The sequence below is a fragment of the Syngnathus leptorhynchus genome, chromosome 2 (assembly GCF_054491065.1).
Source record: "Syngnathus leptorhynchus isolate UIUO chromosome 2, UIUO_Slep, whole genome shotgun sequence".
Taxonomy (NCBI): Eukaryota; Metazoa; Chordata; class Actinopteri; order Syngnathiformes; family Syngnathidae; genus Syngnathus; species Syngnathus leptorhynchus.
Genome location: NC_141196.1, coordinates 6,908,570 through 6,931,851, shown reverse-complemented (window position 1 = coordinate 6,931,851; position 23,282 = coordinate 6,908,570). Strand labels below are relative to the sequence as shown.

The window sequence follows — 23,282 nt, the reverse complement described above, 5'->3', positions numbered from 1 at the left end:
TTCCAGCCAACACACATGAGTGACACAGATCACTGGAGTAGAACGTGACAACGATGCTTATTTACCAAAGGTATTGAGCTTGCACGGTTGAAAAGGCATGGATGTGAGCAAAGTACATATTTAACAATATGGGAAAACAAGGCCAGAGCACAATGAAGGGCTTTTTGTTTTTGGAATGAAGTCGGGATGTTGCATTGATATAGCTCTACATACACGGTATGTATCATGAAAGGGGAAGTTCAAGCACACAGATAGAAGCATTTTCGGTTTAAAAACAACATTAAAAATGAAAATTAGCAAATACACATTTTCTAGTGTAATTATATCAATTGCTCTGTTGCTATTAAGTTTTAACAACTGTGGTTGAGCAAAAAAAAAAAAAAAAAAAGAGTTCCTTTCTTACTCAAACCTTGTGACTCAGCCGAATGTTTTTGTCTATATTTACTTCCTGGATTAAACTCAAAAGTAGTCTTAGCCAAATAGTGAGCATGCGTCAGTCACACTGACCCACGTAACCTCATAAAGATCTCCTTCCAGAAGGCCTTCGCTCTCATTTTTTCATTCGGTCCCGACGAAACCGGAGCATCGGTGAGTCAGTGTAATTGAAAAATGACAAGAATTTAATAACACCATGTGAAACGTGGGCGCTAAGCACCACTTAGCTCATAATTGAACAAAACTACATATTAAGCCTAATCAGCTTGCATTTCTACATTGAGCGCATTTGCATTTTTTTTCTACTTGTTGTGAAAGTCCAAGGTAGAGAATGCAGTAGTAAAGTGAAATACATATTAATTGCTGTTTTTTTTTCTCCCACACATTGACGCTGCTGGATGAATATATTTTCACTGGTACATTCCGCCTCTCCCACACATGCTCTCTTCTCACGGCTCATGCTCTCTCACGCTCTTGCTCTTATTACTTCATGTATACTTCTACATGTGCAAAAAAACATACATATAGCATTGCAAGCTCACACATGACAGCAAAATAAATATCAAATGGCCCAAAAGAAAATCATGGGAATTATTCATTTTGTAAATTTATAATTACAATCCGAGCAACTCACTCCCTGAAATATTGGCCACATTAATGCGAGCATTTCTATTCTCCTGCATCGCATATATGACGAGCATAATCGGTGCCACCCATTACACAGTGGAAAATGTGAGCTCCAATTTAGCTTATTTAATGAGATGAAGACTTAGCATTGAACCTTGCAGAACTTCAAAATGTGTTCTTGAGTAGGATAATTAATACTCTCAAGACTTTTCTGTTTTATTCTTTGTATGACAGGAATGGCATGAAACAGCTTGATGCCACCATACGACGCTAACATGTAAAAAAAAAAAAAACAATCAGCCAAACGACAGCTCATATCCTAAGGCACCTTGTAAAACTACTTCATCGTAAAACAAATTAAACAAAACCAGTCTTGCACATCGCTCCTCGCCATATGGATTTTTATCTCGTAAATCTTACGTTATGCTGCATACGTTTTTTTTTTTTATATATATACACACTCAGCACACATTATTGAATCTCACTCACTGGGATTCGTGGACTCCTGTAGTGCTAAAATATAAATAGTGTGTAAATGTGTGGGAGGGGCTTCAGATAGTGTAGTCTATCTCAATTAGTGTGATATTTTGCCCATAGGTGAGCTAATTTGTCAAGCAATTGCTCACTACTGTCAATAACCTTACATTTGATTTATTTTCTTGTAAAACATTTAACTTTTAAATTGAAGACACTCAAATCGAATGAGTCCCAGAAGCCAAATCAAATTAATCAATTTAAACATAAATAAAAAGGTCATGGGCGTGGGAATCCCTGAAGGCAACTATTTCCTGGAAAAGACTATAAACAAAACAAACTTTGTTAAACTTGTTTGCTTCAACAGAAGATTGACGCAGCCAATTGCGACCTTTAGTGGTGGAGAACAATCTTTACTAATTTGACTACGAGGATTGTCTGTCAAGTGCATGTTTGTTTCTCGTTTACTACGTCTTTTTTCCTTTGCAGTCATGCTGACAGTTGCATACAAATCAATTGTAGCATCTGAGCATTTCCCAATAAAAGATAACCCAAAGGAAATCTACATGCAATACTCCACTTTGGCCTCTTTAACATTGTTTATGATAACACACAGCAGCTGCCATGTTGTTTGAGGCATAAACGCCAAGACTGTGAGCATGGACCGTCTGATCTCATTAGCATGACTGTACTAACAACAGCAGATGACATTTAACAGCCCGACGCACAATAAAGTCCATCTGTTAGTTCTTCGTGATGTACAGTATGTTAGTTTGTAAAACTGTTTGAATGCAAGTACAGTTGACGCCAAGCAGCAGATGTCCTCGAACGCAACATGTTTTCAAATCCAAGTTATTTGTCAACACACACAAACTCCAATACTCACCGACGTGTAAAGGTAGCCCTCACTGTTCATAGCCAGGTAGAGTTTGGTCTGCACCCCCTGGATGGCCACCACTCGCAGACCCACCGGAATAAGGTTGAACATGGCTGGAGGGAAACACACAAGAGAAGCAAATGTAAAGGCAATTGTAATAGGACTTAGAACACAACCCTGCAGAACACCATCAATAAATAAAATATCAATATGATATGAAAAAATTATATCAATAAACCAATGACCAAGTTTATGTATTAATCCTCAGAAGACCAATCCAAAAAAATGTTTATGCAAAACAAAATTTTTTAAATATGATCCTCTAGAAAATAGTTCAGGTGTCATTTGATGGGGAAAAACTGGAGAAGAAAAAGTCATTTAAAATATTTAATAGAATTAGAATATAGAATAGAGCTCAAACATTCGATTGGACAATGTTTATTTCAAGACTTGCGACCTTGACATTTGTAAACAACCAGCAAGTAAACGGATCATGTCTTCATGCCATTAAAACAATTTTTTTTGTGGTTTAGTAGCGAGTGGGTATCAAACGAATTTCAATCACTGCAGTCAATCCATATTTACAAGAGCAGTATAAAATCAAATTACACCTCACAGCCCCAAGGCTAACACAAATACAACTATTGCTTACTCGTGCTTTAAAAGGCACCATTAAAGGCTTTATTACATGTTGCTAGTTTATGACCCGGAATGCAAATGTGAAAGCTCAAGTTTTTTTATATATCTATAATTGTGTGTGATTAATCTGTTAGCTTTGTTGTTGTTTTTTAGGTTTTGTGTGCATAGTCACAAAACGATTACCAACTTGTTCAAATAATCTTTTTTTCGGTGCTTTTTTACACTGCAAACGCATTGCGTGTGAGTTCTGTTTGTGTCATCGAGAGCTGACAGCAGCAACAGCAGCCTCGCCAGTCAATGAGGTACATCTAATTAATATCGGTCGGCCTTGTGTTGTATAAGAGCGTCTGTGCTCCATAAAATGCTGGCAGGGAACCTGCAAACTGAATAAAGGCAACAAAACACAACCAACAGAGAGTAAAACTTCACTGCTGTGGGTTCTTTTCTGGATACGGTCCCAAACAGTGCCGCTTTCAAAAATGATGATGAGAACAGTCGCATAGTGAGTTGGATTTAGTTTTTCAAAAAATAAAAAATAAAGAAAAAAAGCAACAAAGAAAAATGCAAATTTGCAACCAGACTAATATCTTGTGGCTTTAAAATCTGACTTGATTTTTTTATTTTTTAAATCTTCAAGTTTAGCATTGAAGTAAACATGCCACAATATATGTGTTGAGTTCCGCTTCTCATATCAGTTGAGCCGTAGGTCACGGCGTGTCCTTGCAATGGTGTGTGTCTTTGGATATCTCAGAGCAAAGTGGCCCCTAGAAGCTTTTAGATGGGCCATTACATTCATCCTTATCGCTTGAACGGCGCAGACACCCACAAACTGCAAAGGCTCGTCAACGGTCAACTCTTGGTGGGCCGAGAGGCTCGATAACCGTCACCCGGCCATTCCGCTCTCTCGGCTCCACGTGTCTGCACGTCCAGCTGGAATGGAGCATGACACGAAGCCCTGATTGCTCCGGAGAGGCGGCACTGCGACAGTCGCCGACACAGCACAATCGTGAGGAAAAGGGGATAGAGGGCAAATCGGGAAAAGTGACCACACAAAAGTATTGGGACACACTTTTTTTTTTTAATCAGGAAAATAATTATAATCTCATTTGATGTCATTTATGAATTATGTCATTTCAGGTTGGCGTTGATCCTTTCAGTAACTTTCCGACGGGACGAACTTGTGTAAGAAGTCGACCTTTCCGTAAGAATGGAAGCATGTTGTTCTCCATTTTCTCTTCCTTGATAACATGTCAACATCTCTCAACGAGGAGTCTTTTTATAAATGCCCTCCTCCTCACTGAGGTGACTCCACTCATGTTGCAACACACGCACACCATCAGTCCTCTTCAGTTCACATGGATTACCAGCCGCTCAATCTCAAAACGGGGGAGCCCAATTAGTTCCTGGCTCCGGGAAAACACCTGAAAACCCTGAAGGAGGGGAGCCGGTGCTGGCCTCTTACTACAAACTGACCTTTGCAGGTGCAAATATTGCTGAGGGGGGTGCTGGAGGACACAAATAGATAGGTTGATTGCTCAAAAAGTCCATCTCATACTCCCAACTTGAGCAACTTCCGTTCAGTGGAACATTAAACTCATAAATGTTGGTACCAGATCTACTAGGGTGGTCAGCTCGGCTTGGGGGGGGGTTTGTGTCTGTTGATGACGTCACGCTAAGTTATTAGAGTCTCTCGCTAATTTTATTCATGATGTTGAGTCTGTGATTATTTATTCATTGGACCAAATAGTAGTTGCAATATTTATGTTTGGGGAAAAAAAAACATTGTTATTGTGATATTATGATCAATCAAAGGCCCTTGAAGACCCTTGGCAGGGGTTTTCAACTGGTTTTGTCCAAGGGACCACCAATTATAATCAAGAAGCAACTTGGGAATCACTGCTTTGGCGGAATATTATTTTATTTTGCACCGAAGGAGGATACATCTATACAGGCTAGTTATTCGAATTGGGGGGGGGGGGGGTCCTATTTTGGGAATCTCAGCTACATTTGACATCATTTGGATGGGTACATGATTCACAAAATTAGCTGAAAACTAAATCAAATCTAAAGAATAAATCCATTTTATTTTTAAAAATGTTACAATTGTTTTCCATTTCCAATTTCACGGACCACCTGCAATACTGCCATGAACCACTAGACGGCCACGGACCACCGGTGGTTAATCATTCTCTTTTTTGGGACTCCATTATTCTGGAACGGAGTATCTCTGTCAAAATCTCGACTTGAGACTTCTTTCTCCTCTCTCACATTTAGAATGCAGCGAGGCCTTCTTCCTGCCTTTGACCTTGTCTAATTGCCACTTCTCCAGACGCCTGTCACTCCAAAATAGTTTGTTTGAACAAAATTGATGGGCTATGTTGGAATCTAATTTGCTCCTTCTGACTTTGTTCTAGCGACGGGAAGTGCGCCACGCTAGCGAGGATCAAACCCTTGTTCTTGCTTGTACGTGCGTGTGCGTTTGAGTAGGTCCTCTCCCACCATCACAAGACACCAATAGCTCCAAGAGGACTGCGCTCCCCGTCACCATGGAGACAAGCGCACCCAGCACCCAACAACGCTATTTTTGGAGTCCTGCAAAGTCTTCACTCTTCCTCCTTTTTCCATTTCAAGCAGTACTCTTTCATTTGCTGCTCACAACTATCGCAAGGTCACTTTTTTACAATGCAGGTGTAGTGTAGTATAATTCTGTCTTTTTTTTTTTTCTCTCATTGGCACTCCCGCTGCTTGCTGTTTAGTAAATGTTGCTGCCATTTCATTTAGGCAGAAGATTGGACAAAGTGTTATTTTAGTGCAGATTGCCGATCTTTTCCCCGGCAATCTCGCACGGCGGCAAAGTTCATTAAACAGTGTGCTGGTGGGAGAGCACAGCTAATTACAAGCATCCCATTGCTGCTGTAATATAGCCACAGCAGACAAGTGGCTACGCTGTTACTTTTCCCATTGATCTGCGCTTTAATCTGTTTGTTGGAAAACAACGAGTAGGTGGGTGGAGAGGCAGTCATGGGGACGTATTGGTTTACACAAGAGTGTGGCACACAAAAAGAACTTTCTCACGGCAGTGGAAAACACACAAACATACAGAAATAAGAACGTGGAAAAAGAAAAATGACATGACGTGAGATCAGGTGAGCCCATTGAAGTGACCCACTAACTTGGGTCAATTCGACCCAACTGTTCAAAACAACCCAAAGTTGGGTTGACCCAAGTTAGTGGGTCGGTCCAATTTTGGACCCGGCACTTTGAAAGGGTGTAAAAACAGTTGGGTCAAAAATAACCTTAATGAGACCAAAAAGGGTTTCAATTTTTATATATATATATATATATATATATATATATATATATATATATATATATATATATATATATATATATATATATATATATATATATATTTTTTTTTTTTTTTTTAATGCCAACACTTGGGTCAAATGAAAAACCCAAAACAGCAGAAAACATTGGGCTGTTTTTGGGGTGAGTCATCAGGCCCAACTTTTTAGATTAAATGAATAGCCCCCAAAATAAGCTTTATCTTTTATTTTTTTACTTTTATTTTAACCCAACTCTTTATGAAATCTGCATGCTAGGACTCTCAGCTGTAGCATTTCCCAACAAGCTGATGAGGTGACCTTCCTGTTGAGCCATCATCACCTGAGCAGCCACCACTGTTTTTGTATTTTGTGTTGTTTTCTCCCAAACAACAATGAAAAGTAAATAAACAAAATAGGGTTGAAGAGACATTTGGATAGCGGGCGTTCCTCGGAGACTTACTGTAGCCGTTGTCTTCCTCCTTGGTTCCATCAATGGTTCCGTCTGCCTGCAACTGCAGGTGGAAACCTTGTCGACTGTACAGCTTGGTCACGATCCCCTTCAGCTGGGGCTCTGTGGAAGCAGTGGAAGACGGACGGGGCTTTAGGTTTATGTGAGAACACTTTGTTGTGATGACTCTTCCTTTTTTCTACCTTCATAGTCACCAAAGCAACAACATTTCATTCGCCAGGGCATGAGTGCTAAAGACAAGAAGCCGCCCGACTGTCTTCCATCAGCATGTTGTCTGATAAGAGCCAAATGCTCTCTACGCTTTTGTTACTGTCCCAAGTGTAGGTGCGGTTAACCAGGCCTTTCATCTTACTGATACTCCCGTTTGGCTTTCACTCAAAGCTTTCTTGCCATTCCATCTCGGTGGCGGGTGAAACTGTAAATATTCTATTAGATGCAAATGAAAGAAGTACTCGTGTTGGAGGGTGTTCTCAAACAAACTTAGTCAGCAATTTGTTGAGTATATTTCAACACAAACTAACAAGTAATGCGGCGGTTCAATAGTAATATATGCAAAGTGGATTTGTTTCAAGTCTCCTTGTGTGTGGGTTCACCAGTGAAATGGACCAGAAATGGATTTGGATTTGCTTTCCAGAGCAATGTAAATGCATATGGTCACATTTCTTCTGGCTCACTTGTTGAGGATTGAGTTCTATGGCATCAGTGTTTGAGGATAGTGCATATAAAAAGTCAACACACCCCTGTTCAAATGCCAGGATAAAGTGAGATTTCAAAACTTTTTCCATTATTAATGTGACCTGTGACCGGTACAGCGTTTTAAAATCTTTGAGAGGAACTGGAGCAATGTGGTTGCACAAGTGTGCACACCCACGTTGAACTGGCACGCTTCTGAGAATGAACCAGTCATGTTCAAATTGTCAATCTAAAAAGGCTTCATGTTACACAAGAAAAAAATGAAAGCAAATTAAACTTGAACCGATCTTTGTGTGTTACTTATTGTTATTTATTTATTTATTTTGTTTTACCTTTTCATTTGCCAAAAAGTTACCAAACTGTAAAAGTCAAAACACAAGGCTTCAAAAAAGTAGACTTATGTCACCACGTTAAAAAGAAGCACATGGGAACTACCATCACTTCCTCTTCTAAAACCAAGGCTTGTAATTAAGGTCGAAGGTCATTAGGGGTTACCTGGACAATGACAGCTACAAAAAATATAAACAGGTTTAATATTCTGCCATAATGAGAATGATTATTCTACTTGCATTGTTGTTGTTTTTTGCTGATAACTAACATTACTCATCGTGAAGGTTACACACTTAATAAGAATTTTCACAGTAAACTGTACAAAGTATATATAATGTGATGATGAGTCGAGAGATTTTTGTCAAATTAAATTTATATCTTGATCCAATAAAAGTTGGTAAACACCGAGTAGGTAAGTGTAAAGCAACTGCGATGTCTTAAATGCTAATCCTCGTTTCTAACTAAAGTAAACAATTACATGTTTTCCAAAATAAAGGCAACAAATTCAGCATTACGTATATGAGCATGCTGTATCTAGGGGGATTTTTTTTTGATGACGCAGGTTGGCTTCTCAGTGGACCCTTAACATCAGGCGTGATTCCTTTTACTTCAGCCCCAACTTTGTCAGATGATTCACTGTTTCACTCACGGATAGAAACGAGTCCTATATTTCACATTTCTCCCGATAGTCGAAGAGAATGTTACGTAACAGACCTGGCCGTCTCCTGCGCCTCTTCTTGGAGCCGAAGAGTTTGACCCGGGAGAATACATTGAGCCGGCCGGGCTTGTCGCAGCTTCCTTTGCTCTTACTGGGGCTGCTGACGCAGCGGCAGGCGTTGGACTTTTCCCGCTCCCTCGCCTGCCTTTTCTGCCTGATGAGGGAGCTAGCGATGGCTGCCGCCATGGCCACTTTGGCAGCTGGAAGATTGTCTTGAGTCCAAGTCACAAGCTGAGATGGAGGTCCCACTGCTTGCTAACTAAATCTCAGTGAAGCAGCTTCAGTCAGTCAAATGAAATCCGGATCCCAAGTCGGGAATTGACTTCACCTAGAAGGTGTTCCATCGTGGACCAAGAGTTTCTCCCTCCAGCCGCATCATTTTCTCCGCAAATGTTCTCTGAAGCTCTTTTGCATCATCCTGCGGCTGCACACACTCTCCTGCCCAGCGAAGCTCCACCGTGCCGCCGCACCGGCAAACACCTGTTCGCAACGCGCTTGTCTTCACGAGTTGACGAAGATGAAGATCAAAGCGGGAGAGAGGCTCGGATGGATGTCAACCTAGAAGCGACATGGCTTTTTGGTTGCTCTCTTGAAAGGAGGCGAGGCCAAGTAGCAGCGGTGAGCGCCTCATGTTGGAGGCGAAGCGCAGACTGCCGAGCGCTGCCTGAGAGCATCCCACCTCCAACTCGCACAATGAGCAGCAAGAGGGGAGGGGGGGGGGATGTGAGAGCGCACTCAGATGCAGCTGGCACGTGTGCGAAGTATTATAAGGCATATCTGATTTGATTCTTTTGAAAATGGGACAGAAAGATGGCTAAGTAGCATATTGAGCAGAAATCCTAAATTATGTGGACTGCATTTATGATTTTTTTTTAGAAACAGGGGGGTGGTGTGGGTGTAATATTTAAAGTGTACATGCCATAAGTATGTACTTCTCATAACAGAAGATACTTGGAACCGCCCCAAGAACCTTCTGTATTCCCACCACGATTGTGGTGGCTCCCGAAGTAGCATGCACATGTTGGTCTTTGAAAAGTCATTATTGATCTTGGAACAAGAAAAATATATAAGGAAGATCGAACACACACAAAATACTATAAATTATTGACAGTTTTTCAAAATATGTGTGGAGTAAAACTATATGTTCCCTTTTCAAATTTGATCATTCAAATGTGTTAATTGATTGAAGACATGCTATTAGTACACTTTGAAAACATCCACAGTTACTAAGTTGAGGCACACTGTTATGTTGAATTTTCTCATTTTTCCTCATCTTTTTCTTATTTTTGTAAATCATTAGATCATTTATTATATATAAGTAGCTGTATTGTCTACTTTAAAACATATCTGAAATCAGACGATTTTATCTCAGAGAATGATTACAAAGTGATTCTACTACACTCACGCGCCGAGACACTCTGAGCTTGACTAACTGACGGATGCCTCCCTCTGGTGTCCATAGGTAGAACTGAAGTAATTAACACTCCACACCCCGACTACCAACCAGCAATAGGCAAAAAAGGTTCCATTTCAATTTCCAAGCATAGGTTGTATAAATGGGTTAAGATTACTCAAATGACTGACCCGATTTGAACGCTAATCCAAAATCAAGCAATCCACTCACTGAGAAATCCAGCCAACATTCCAAAAACGGTTGAGATATATATCAAATAAATATCAAATAACACAATTTTAGGCAAAGGTTTTTGGGTCAAGTGAGGAATTTGGGTTAAACAAGGTTATTGAGTAAAAACAATTTGGAGGTTGTTGGGGTTTTTTTTGTACAAAATGACCTTTGGGGTGATTTATGCAAAATTTGGGTCAAATTCTTGAAACCTTCTTGTGTTTTTTCTTTTTTTTTGACCAACTTTTTTTTTTTTTGCGTGTATAACATGTCCTGCAAACATTGTCTTTATTTTTACTCCAACTTCACTACACAGCAAAAGTGTCAAGAATGGCGACCAGGCCATTCAAATCCAATCTTCAGCCTATTTTGCTGCGTCAACATTAACCCAATCTGCTCAAAATCTACATCAACCCAGCAAATGGGTTAGGAAACAAGCATGAAAAATGTTTACAATTTCTGGGCAATTACCACTCACATTCGCAACTAAGAACAATTAAGAGTCGAACCCAACATGCAAGTTTTAAGGAGGCCAAAGTATCCGGAGAAACCCCATTCTAAAATGTAAACCCACATAGTGAGGTCAAAATCGAGATTAAAATCCTCAATTTGAAACCACTAAATTCACCATGCTGCCTAAATCGCAGAGTTTCTCGTAACGCAACCAACATTGAATTGATTTCACAGAGGTTTATTTCTGCTCAATCTGTAAAAAATAAGAGCCAAGTATACCTTAAAAGCACCATTGACCTAGAAAAACTACGTACGTTGGGTGTGAAACACAAAAAACGTCAACATAAAGTTCAACCAGCCACAATTAGCCACAGATTCACATTTCAGCACCAAGGACAGCGCACACACATTTCCAAAGACACGCTACAAATACAACACTAAAAAAAACATAATCAAGAATGTTAAAAATAGACACCCCGCAGCGTACCTGAGACTGTTTTTCTTAAAGGGAAACTCATAGTCTGAGAAGATTGCAGTCGGCAGGCGTCGGGCGGAATGGAGCAGTAAAGTTGGAGCGGGCAGCGGACAACAACTGTCAGAAGATGCGCGTGAGAAAGGAGCGAGCGTCGAGGCGTGGCCACCGACGGGAAGATCATTATAGGACATTAAGCGACATTAGGACTTAAAGGCTCATTAAACATTCATTTGGACGCGGGCGTGTGTGCGCGGCGCGGACGGCTTGAGAGTGAAAGTGGTCGAAAAATTGACACTTTTTTGTCATGCGGGGGAGAAGACAAGACTTTGCTCTCACGTTACACAGACACTGTAAAGTGATCCGATAATGCGCCGACTAAACCGGTTATTGTGGGCCTTTCCACTCTGGACCGAACAAATATCGACGCAATCGAGTGAGACAACAATAGGGCGGGCGGTGTGTACCTTCCTCAAAGAGCGTTTACAAGGACATTTATCTCCTCTGGCAAAGCTGCAATGAGGACTTAACAAAACGCAGTCTGCTTCTATAAACTTTGACAAATTGATGACAATCCATCATGTGCCGTACTGGCTTTATTGCAACCCATAAAAGTACTTATTGGTAGTTATAACCGTCACTTTGATGCTTTCTATTTATAGACTTATAAACGTGACAAGAACTTTTAAATCTTCCGATTTTTTTTTTTTTTAAGCTTCATGTGCATTGGGTTGAGGAGTTGACCTTTGTGCACGATTTTGATCCAACTGCAAATATGCAGAGGTTGACTGTATTCTGGTTATCTCTGTTTGTGTTGCAGGTTTTCATGTTTTTGCTTTCCCAATGTCCCAGGCGAGTGGGGATGGGCGGGGTTTTCTTGTCGCTGACAATAACAACCAGCTCGGTTCACTACAGCGCCGGAGAAACTGAAGAATGATGCCAGATGATTGCATTACTTGACACCATTTGTCATTTCTTGCTTCCTATGATTAGTCATGTTTGAGTCGGGCTTTAATTTGGGTGTTTTGAACGCTTTTGTTACTTGTATGGTCCACTTTCTATCTTTCAGTTGTTGCCATCTTTTAGTTTAGATTTGTACTGTTGGACCTATTTGGGTTTGGGTTTGTTTGGGGAACAGGCATGCATGACTCATTAAATGGGTTCCTCACTTTGTTTTGATATGTGAGGTTTTATGATTGCATTTGTGTTACTTTGCTTTATTTATGCTCTCCTATTCCGTCCATGCGCTTCATGATCGTGTATTTAAGGTGGTATATTATTATTAATTATTATTATTATTATTATTATTATTATTATTATCGCCAAGCAATTTACCACTGTGAATAGATTGACCGTCAACGACAGTTATTATAGCTTCACCATTATTACCACTAGATGGCAGAAGACAACTGTCTACCAGGGGTTCATGCAGCAAGCACACTGGCCACTTTATATAGGTTGTTTTCTTTTCTTTTTTTAATTAAATTTTAACAGGACTTATTCTCATTCGGGAGACGTTGTGAATGTGACATTGGTACACCAAAGACTGGTCACACACCTGAGATTCACACCGATGGACAATTACGAAAGCATTCAATGAAGCTGTCGTGCTGGATTACGGCAATGGAGTGAACTTTACGACTAATTAATTGCAAGTAGACATCAGGCTAAAATCGGGAGGGGGAAAGAAGTTCTACTTCCAAAGAATCGACACCGTTTCCGTTATTATTTGCTATTTCAAGCCATCAAAACACCAAAAGCTTTGCCTTGTCTCGTTCTTGCTGCAAGCTCTGTTTCGAAATAAAATATGCCAAACTATATTTGTCTCGTTTGAATTCTCTACTACAAACACCTAGACCGACGCGTCTTCATCTGCAGGTTGTCTGCCATAAAATAAATAAATACAAAACATGGGCTCAGCTGTCACATAAAGTCAAAGGATCAAACCTGGAAACGAATCATTTAAATGCAAATAACATTAGAAGAGAGACAGTCTGGAAGGAGTGATGACCACTCATAGTGACATTTCTGGAAGTCATCATTTCAATCAATACGATCACAGACTGCTCTGGTGTGTCTGTGTTTGCGGAAGTTCCTAAGAATTACGGTGTATCTGCTGGAAGAGTCTGGACTTAACTTTAACTACAACGTTCCTCACTGCTATATACAGTCGTGATTTAACACCAAGATGCCACGATATGGCAGCAAAGTACTACTTTTATCTAAACAAAGCTCCCCAACTCGCCTCAATGTGGTTCTTTGGGAGAAAGATACCACAAGATGGCATCAAATCGTACCTTTTGTCCAGATGATGCCCCTGCACTTGATTCCAATATGGTACAAAATCACAGCAAAGCGCTACTTTTGTCTAAAGGAAGCTTCTCAATTGACCCTTTGTGCCACAATGGTGCCTTGTCCTTGGGTGTTTCCAAATTATTATGACATTTAAATTTCAACTGAAATTGTACACTGCTGCGTTTTCATGAATCCAAAATATATATATATTTTTTTGCTTTCATTTTATTGCTGTGTTTTTTTCCTTAATGCTGGGATTCATCCTGATTTTAATCTTGCAATTTCATTTTTATTTTTTGCTTTGTGGCAGTACAGAAAGGTTGGTGCCTTGGTTATGAATGGTGCTACAAAGATAAGGCTGCCTTGCCTTAATTATTCACCTTAGTTGGCCTCCCATGTCAAAGCTGCTGTTTGAAACAGCAAACATTCCAAGTCAACCTAACGTGAAGGATAACACAACGGCTCCGAGCACGTTGTAGACTGCGGTTCCGCTTCCGTGTGCTTACAGGTGCAAGACAAGACGCTGCACCGCTGTGCGCTACCGCGTGATACGCGTTACCATGGAGACTGCACATGCATAAGAGGGTGTGTGAGACGCGGGCGGAGGGGCGAGGAAACATAACGTTGGAAGGATGGGGGGTTGGGTATTACCATGGAAGAGCACCAGTCACTTAAGGTTCCAGTGGAGGAGACGGGTGGCGGGGACTGTTATACAAACTCAAGCTGACTGGGAGGTTCCTAGTAATCATGTCAACGCATGACCCGAAAACACACAAGAGCAGCAAGGTTACATAAAAACAAAAAAAAAGTAGTAGCTGCGGTTTGTATATCAAACACATGGCACATGAGTAATTTTATGCCATCTCTTCTGCAAATATTTTGCTAGCACCACTGAAAAAAAAAAAACCTTAAAATTAACATGAAGTAAGATTTATGTATACATAGTGAATTTGTTCACTTTAACAGACCATATCTTCATTATTCAGTGGTTTTGTGCCACGGGGCAAAGCCATGTCTAATGCGAAAAATATTACTTTGGCACCATCTTGTGGTAACAAGTATCCATATTGAAGTGTGGGGAGGAGCATCATTTCGTCAAGCCATAGCCTTGTCTAACTAATAAAGTGCTTTGCTACCCTTTTGTGGTATTTAAAAGCAACCATTTAGTGTGTGCTTCAATTACCCGGACAGACAGACGGACAGACAGACAGACACACTGCAGCTGATTAGGCACCGACAGAATTTATGGCATCTGTCACGTAACTTCTCAACTTTAGTTCAGCATTGACTTCAAAGTGCTCGTGATCAGGACTGCCACAAATTATCTCGCTTTTTTTTTCCCCTCCGGCACTAAAACAACCAAAATATTTTTCACAGATCATCAATGGAGGCTAAATATGGCAGCGAAACAAAAGCGCTGGCTGGAGCTCTTTCAGGCTGCATGGCCGTTGCCAGACATTTGTTTTCAGCGAGTTTGCCTCATCATCGCACAAATTGTGGAAGAGGTATGAAATAAATAGCAGTCTGGACCTTTACTGACCACAAGCAAGGCAAACACAATCACATCTAACACTATCTGCATGAACGAGATATATGACATTGTTCATGCGCGCGGCAATTTGCTGACCTTGCATTTATGGACAGAGATATACTTTATTAATCCCATGAGGGAAATTAAGGGATTGACGCAATAGGTAATGAGTGCCCGAAGGTTTTGTGGGTGACTGACTGATAGTTTCTGCTGGCATGCTCCCAGTACAATTGTGTGAGACAGATGAATTAAAGCATGCGTGCACACACACACAAAGACAACATAGTTGTAATATAAAATAATAAATTCGCTTACCTAGCTATAGCCTGCATACACATAAAATACACTGAGGGATGGGATCTATAAAATGTTTGTACACATGCAGGCAATTGGACAACAGGCAGAATGGAAAGACACACACGGTCTACCTTCCAAAAAGAACACACGTCTCTAAATGAGTGTTGTCAGAAGCGTGTCCAGTCTGGCTCTTGCCAGCAGCACAACAGGAGCTAGGTGGAGGAGGGACATCAATAGCAGGAGATGGTCAATTGCCAAAAAGTGAGCAATCAAAAGTGTGAATTATAGTTGGTGAGTCAAAAGAGGGGCCTTTGGCAAAGCCGGGTGGATTTTTTTTTTAGAATTGAAAAGACAGTTGAAATAGCCCAGTCCCTTTTATTCCCTTTTTCTCCTTCCGTTAATTGCTAAGAAACGGACTCTCGGCTCGGCACAGTAAATGGGACAAAACAATCAAATGAAGGAATCTGAGGGGGCTGCTGTCAAAGAGGCTGTCAGAATGCTTGTATTAATAAAACGGTGCTAATTTTACCTCAGTAATGGCCCAAAAATACAGCGAGTGAGGTGATACTGACCTATATGTGTTCCACTATTGTGCTACATCACAGAGAAGATAAAAGATATCATCTCAGACGCAAACCTGGTGTAAATGTTCTACTTAGGGCTCTATACACTAAGGGATGCTCGATTTGTTGGTGTTCGTAGACTATTTTTGAGAACTTTTTAAAATCTCTCAAGCTTTTCTCAGCAAATCATACCTGACACGTCCCACATAGGAAAATAAATAAAAATTCATATATTGCACAACGAGACAGAGTCGTGCCTTGTATGATCTTCGTTCAGTGACCAAATGACTTGTACTTCTCAAATCATCTTTCCCAATTTAAATAAATGGAAACGTCCTTAAACTGTTCCAGCCTAGACCCTCCCCCCCAAAAAATGTAAATCTTTTTTTAAAATAAAAATGTCTTTTTTTTTTAAATAAAACATATATTGACAGTTAAATAATCATGCATCTAGAATAATTCGTTGCAGCTCCTTCTGGTGTGCATGACTTGGCTGCCACAGGGCAAACAGTCATCGAGACACAAACAAAAGAAGAGTTTCAAAACGACTACAAGTGACTGCTTAACTGGATGAATATTGGTCATTCTTCAAAGAGGATAAAGGATATATGCGGGTGAGTGCTGATATAGTTTCTGTCTAAATATATTGATGCCCCTTTTGTGTTCAAATACTAGATGACAAATCTAACCACACAGCAAAGCCTCCATGGTAACCTTACACATTTTTGTCATCAATCTAATTCATGCGCTTTCTTGAGTTCCCTCAAAAAAGAACCCCTTTGGCTTTCATCTTTATTAAGCACATTTCTGTCCTCTGTGTGACCCCATCACGTGGCTCGTCCTTAAGGAAAACTGTAAATTATGCAATGGGGTCAAATGTGCAGTGGATACAAGTTGGATGTGAACATTACTGAAGCTGATTTTATTTTGGAAACAGTCGCTCATTGGATTCCCTCCACCGCTGCCACACTCGCCCGCGTAGGTGACATTGCGCCGTCGTCGTAGCTGACTCGAGATCAGCCAGAACTGGAACGCATGCCAGTTAATCCCACCGCGGCCGTGGCCGGTAACGCCGTGGGGATCGCGCAATAACGAAACCTTCATTATCAACATTTGAGTTTCTTATTTGTTCAAATAATCGCCAATACGTACCTCATGTGCAAAAACATGCCCCTCTTCTGTGAAATAAGAAATTCAAGCCATGAAACTGTAGCTATGCTTTCAAAATGCATCTTTGCTTTGGATACTTTTCTGGCATGGCTGCTCTAGAGTGCCTCATTGTTTGCCATGAGTGTACGCAAGCCAGGAGGGGGAATTTTTCTTTTTTTTTTATTCACAGTAGATATTATTTTTTAAGTCCAGCGTTAAAACTTTAGAGCGCCTCATTGGCATAGCACAAAACAAGCCCTGGTGCTGATGTACCTAGCTCAAAAAGATATATGTAGGCATATATAAACTGCTTGACAAAGTTGCATCCATGTTTTTGAGGTAGTAGAAGTGCTATTTGATTGACATTTTGAGACAGTTTTAGTGACCAATTTTACAATTCTGAAGCCCCATTTTACGTATAAACCAAATTTTTTTTTTTATCAACAATGCAAACTTGGCAGTGATGTTTACAACTTTTCTCAGAAGATGTTTATTTTCACTTTGAATGCTGAGGTTAATGAAAAAAATGTTCACCCTGTCATCCACAGCAAATCTTCCTAAAAAGTGTGGGAACATGACCCATATGCTTTTTAACAGCATATCCTCTACGCAATACAATTAATATGAAGTTCAGCACATAAAAGAATCAACTTTTTAGTGGCACCCTCTGGTGATATTATCATCCGCCACGCTTACTGATGACGTCAACCCGGAGAGCAATCAATAGAAGCGTAATGGTGATGGATGGTGCGAGATGAGTGTTTGGGAGGAGCAGTTGCAGCGCTGATAGAGAACCATCCAGAGCGGAGGAATAAAAAGTAGGGCAAAATGCAGCAGTGAGGCAAAAGTGGGTCTCTGTCTGCACATAGTGTGAAACGCCACTAAAAAAAAAAACACAGTCAGGCCTCAGATTGGCAATATTGCAACGCGGGCTTAAATCCCAACACATTGTTCCAATCTAATCCCTTTGTCTACGTTACACGGCGATGGGATCTTAACAAGCCGCCTGCGGGGAGATGCTGGAAAAACAGGTCATTTTGAGACCAACTAGTACGTTGAACACACGGGGCAAATGTTCCGTAATAAAACGGTAGCAGTGGTGAGGGCAAACTGGATGTGATGTTGTTGGACACGTTGCGAGGACCTGCGTGCAAGCAGAAAGAGCGAGCGGCCGCTGCGGATGGTGACATCAGTAATCCGTTTATTCTCTCACGCAGCATCTTAATCGACTGCGCCAACGGTTAAATAGGAACGAACCCCGTTTCACATTAATGCTTGCTTCGGTTCTGCTCTGCTAATGATGTCATCAAATAGAGAGAAAGGCAAGGCAAATGATCCAATGGCACAAAAGTGCGTTATTACTATTTTGTTTGTTTCTCAACGTGTTAGTGTGTGTTGTATTTTGCCTCTTTCACAAGTATTATTTTTTTTTTCCTCATCTTCACATCTGCTGCTCAGCTAACCCTAAACCACTCAGTGCAATCCTCGCTTTTTCTCGCGCTCATGCTAGTGTCCATTTGCACGCATGGGAGAGTCCCCCCCCCATCAGAAAACACTTTATTTTGCCACGAGCAGCAATTCTGAAAACCTAGTCAAGAACAGAGCACAAAGCATTTTTTGAAAATTTAAGGAAAAATTTTATTAAATTTATTTATTGCAAAATCCAAGGAATTTTAATGGCTGTCAATTATATGCAATTTTTTGTGATTTCCAGGCCGGTCGCTGTCCCCTGCAGATAGCAAATTTCCTCTGTATAGATCTAACGTGTTATAACATCATTCACCACTAGATGGCAGACATGGTTAATTGCTTTTCCGCCTGGTCTTACTAACCCTGCTCTATACTATAATGTACAATATGCTGTATTTGGTCCATATTTGAAATGCGATGTTTGTCATGCAGCTCGTTAAGACGTATATGATGCTATGTGGTGCCCCCAGTAACACTGACGAAAACTTGTGCCCGCCCCCCCTTATTCCTGAACCAATCTTCTTGCGCTGCGTGCAGAGGTCTCTATAGCAATGGTACAGATACTACAGTATTCTCTTTAGTACCATTTAGTCTAGCGTAAATATTAAGGCTGTTATTTTAGTTGACGTGTTGTTGGCTTACAAGAAGAAAGCTCCACAAGCACAATGTAGGATTACAATCAAATACGTCCCCTCCGCTGGGGCCTTCCATAACAGTAGGCTCCATATCTTTGTTTGACCAGAGGGGGAGTAATTACACAATGTCGCCTGTTCCCTCCGGGCCCCTCCCATCTAAAGCCAGCTCCGTAAATGGTTCGGGGTAACGATCTACGGGTAAAGCGAGTTGCTGCCGTGTATATTTACGAACTCTTTTTTATCGTGGGCTGCATCGTAGTCATAGTTGCGTTGAGAGGGCCATTATGACTGTCAATGCCTTATATTATTCACAGTACACAACAAACTAATGATAACTAGTTTTGAAATCACAGACTAGTAAAAACTGTTCAAATATTTAAAAAATATGAATGGCAATAAAAATTGCAAGCATTATGTCAATTTTTCAAAAGTGAGGACTATTTGTAATTTTAGTACTGACATTAAGTCCATGCAGAATTTATATTTGCGGGCCACATAAAATGATGCGGCGGGCTGTATCTGGCCCCCGCGCCTTGTGTTTGACACCTATGTCGTCGGGTAAGAAAAAGAAAACATGGAAGTTCCTGGATCTCCAGACTTGACCTGCGATCTGCGCCGTCATCGTGCTGGGTCAAAGAGATTAGGACGTAGTCAGCAACACGCTGGCATTCAAGAGCAGATTAGAGATGGTGGCTTTGTGATAATAATGATGATGAGGATGATGAGGATGATTTGCATGCGAACGTCGGCACGCCCACTTGGCGCATTACATCACATTCCTCGCAAACACGCAACAGAAGCCCACCGGATCACACGTGTCCATGCATGCCCGGGAGCCTTTTTGGTGGCATTTCCATGATTATACTGAAGAGCCTCTGTTTCTCATCAAAACCCGCATGTTGCCCTTTTCCCTTCACATTATTAGCACATGACAGAATCCTACGCTAACAGTTTATATCAATACTCCTGCCGGAGAATATGTGTGCAAACACAAACAAAAAAAGTGCGGCTTTAAAAAACACTTTACGTCGGTCGATATGACAGGCTGTGATTAAAAGGATGATTAAAGTGGTCCAACTCCACTTTAGTCATTTTTAAGTTAGGGGCCAAAATGAATAGAGACACACAAGGTTTTAATTTAGAACCACACAGTTATTGCACTCAGTATTTCTTTCTTGATTTATCAGTGTAACACTGGCCCAATTCCAATTTCCAAGATGGCAAAAACAAATCCCAGAGAGGGACAGAGATGAACAGAAAACTCATCAATTAAATATTATTAAATATATATATTATATATTATATATTATATATATATATATATATATATATATATATATATATATATATATATATATATATATATATATATATATAATATATATATTATATATTTTCATTCGCTTGGGTGCAATGTCATCTACATGTCACTATAAGTGGATTTTTAATCACCTTTTGCGAAACATTGATTTGACAAATGTTTGGATTTTGACCACTATTTCCGCTAGGACATGGCGTCACGGGTGAAGGGCACGTCACGCGACCCAAATGAGTAACTCGCATCGGGGCTCATTTGCCAAACACCTGCGGAGGCAAATAGTGTAGCGCTGCGGGCTCGGGTGAAGCTCGCCGCATGCGACACGCAGCCGGTTGGCAGAGTTGCCACTTGAAGAATGAGCCTTTCATTACCACTATGCAGTATTTATATCTAACCTCTCCATTGTCTTGGCGCAGGCATTTAAAATGACCTTGATCACAGCGGGCTCCTAATGATGCTGTGAAAGGGAATGAATATTTGACAAGACCGCTCCACGTGAGCTTCGTTGGGAGTAAAGTTATCGAAGCGGCTAATTTACAAGACACATCGAGCATCTTTGTACATCATCTTTATGGGATCATAAATCGCTTGTTTGCTTCTGTTATTCCCTACGAAGCTGCAAAAGTATAGAAGGGAAAATAGATTCCCCCACAGATCACTTGAGTTGACAGTATTGGCAAAAGCAAGCGTGGAACACCCTGGATACGCTCCAGACAATTAAGCACCATTATCAAGCAAGTAAACAAACAATCAGCGTCAAGGCCGGCACGTTAAAAGGAAACGGGGCCGAAGTTGGAGGCAGACCGCTATGGACTGGTGAACCCGACATTAAGACTCGCTTGCCAAATTCAAATGAGGCTCATTACAAAAGCTGAGATATCAATGGGCAAAATGATATCATTGGTGACTTGTTATACAACTTCAAATATGAATTGCAATTTTTTATTTCATCTGTAAATAAAGCTGAGTTGTGATTTTCAAGGATGTGATCAAATGGTCAAATTTTCCATTTTTCCTGGCTTTTTTTAATATATCGTCTTAGATTATTTGGTACAAGACGTCTGAGTTTTTAATGTCTAAAAACTTAGGTAACCTTCAACATGATGAAAAAGGCCCGAGTAAGCTTTGAGATGGTCCCCTAAAAAGGTCAGAGTAGCGCTGCCAGACTGCAGATGTGACATTGACACTTTTCTGCCAAGCTAGTCGAACTTCTCCAGGCACCAAATCACATTAACGCGCACATTATTTATTCATCAATACGTAGACTTTGACAAACAAGAGTCGGCGCTGAGAGACAAAGGTCAACGGCAAAACCAAGCAAGTTATTATGCGCCTGTCCTAAGTTCCGAGGCCCGCGGTTGCCAAGCGGGACCGGATCCGACAGTCTTGCAGCAGACGTGGGAAATGAATAGAGTCGGCGTACGACTGAGTGAGCAGCCGATGAGCTGTTTTTCTCTGTACGGATGAGACTAATTGCTGTAGACTGTGAACTGAATACGAAGCAGAGCAGGTGCTTAACTACATTCGGCCTTTAGGGAAAATAACTTATAGCTTTGATTTAGATGAACAAAATAATCATAAAAACAAGTTTAGCACTCACTTGAGTCACTTCATTTAATATTATATGATTTTGACCATTATGTAACAATTGCTATATTCAAAGCAACACTTCATACTTCAAACTTCAAAACTATTCATTCATTCATTTTGTTTTTGTTTTTTTATTATTCAGAATGTGAAACAATCACCGATGAGTTATATATATATTTTTTTCAACCATAAGCTACAGCTTACACAAATACCAGTAGGTGAATTTGTGAATGATGAACTGAGAATCGACAGGGCTTCACTCTGAATGTTAACAAAAGTGTGTGAAAAGTAATGGAGCTCCACAGGGCTGTGTACCCTGACCAATGACGATTGAGTTTTTAATCAGAGTGGCAAAAGATTAGGGCTACTAAGTACAGCCATGTTTGGAGATCACCATTTAAAACTCATGACCTTATAGAATGAGTATGGAAGACTCAGGCCTAGCTTGCAGTGTTTGACGGAGGGAACTACTCATCCCATATGCTTCCGTGTTTACACGTCAATGTGGATATTTGTCGAACTATAAATCACAGAGCTTGCACATTGAAACACAAAGTCTCTTAGTCTCCTGCATTATGAATGCTCTATTTACACAAATCTGCCCCCTCAGGCGTGCTATTTTGTTTCAGATGTGGAGAGACGGCGCATCGTAAAAAAGTGACACGCACCAATTCTCGAAGAAAGCTGAAGAATCCAGAGGTAGTGAAGATAAAACTCAAGCGAATGATGCAGAGAGCTGATTGATCACAGGGGAGTCTGGTTGACTCTCAGATTTGTGTCCCTGCATTTCTTTGCAGCTTCAATGCTGCTGTGACTCATCTGTGGCGCCACATGTTCAAACCTGATTCACTCATTTGGGCATCATAATGGAAGCACAGAGTCGAGCAACCCTATTAGCTCTTGGCTAAGTTGATGACGCACACTCCAAAACAAGTACCGTCAATAACTGGTGAGAAGAGTTACCACCAACTTGCATCTTAACGGGCATATAAAAGGATGGGTAGAATTTGCAAGTAAAAATGCAAAAATGGCATTAGCAAACTAACGTATAGATTTTGGTAGCAACACACTAAAAGCGTTAAAATAAACAAATGTGTTAATTGCATCTTAAAGGGTATATTTGATGATTGACATGGATACGGAACATCTAAATAAACATTTTGGCAGCCAGGGATGCCCTTTACTTCCTGATCGTAAAACAGCCACAAGTGAGCACGTTGGTATCTGTGACTGGTATCGGCTGCCATTGCAACAACCCGCTACGATGAAATATTGACCCGATACATCTATCGGT

At 40.7% G+C, this 23,282-nt stretch overlaps 1 protein-coding gene across 3 annotated transcripts in view; it reads right to left on the bottom strand.

Moving 5' to 3' along the window:
• fgf13a (fibroblast growth factor 13a) overlaps positions 1-23,282 on the bottom strand; it is a 59,367-nt gene that overhangs the window by 6,211 nt on the left and 29,874 nt on the right. For 2 of the 3 annotated variants that reach the window (XM_085905645.1, XM_085905643.1), the window contains 2 exons: positions 6,842-6,952; positions 2,423-2,526 (listed from right to left, as the gene is read on the bottom strand). In XM_085905645.1, the coding sequence (XP_085761771.1) occupies positions 2,423-2,526; positions 6,842-6,952 (215 nt within the window). Of the gene's footprint in view, positions 1-2,422; positions 2,527-6,841; positions 6,953-8,587; positions 8,778-23,282 lie in introns of those variants that run through there. The other variant, XM_085905644.1, reaches the window with a different exon arrangement.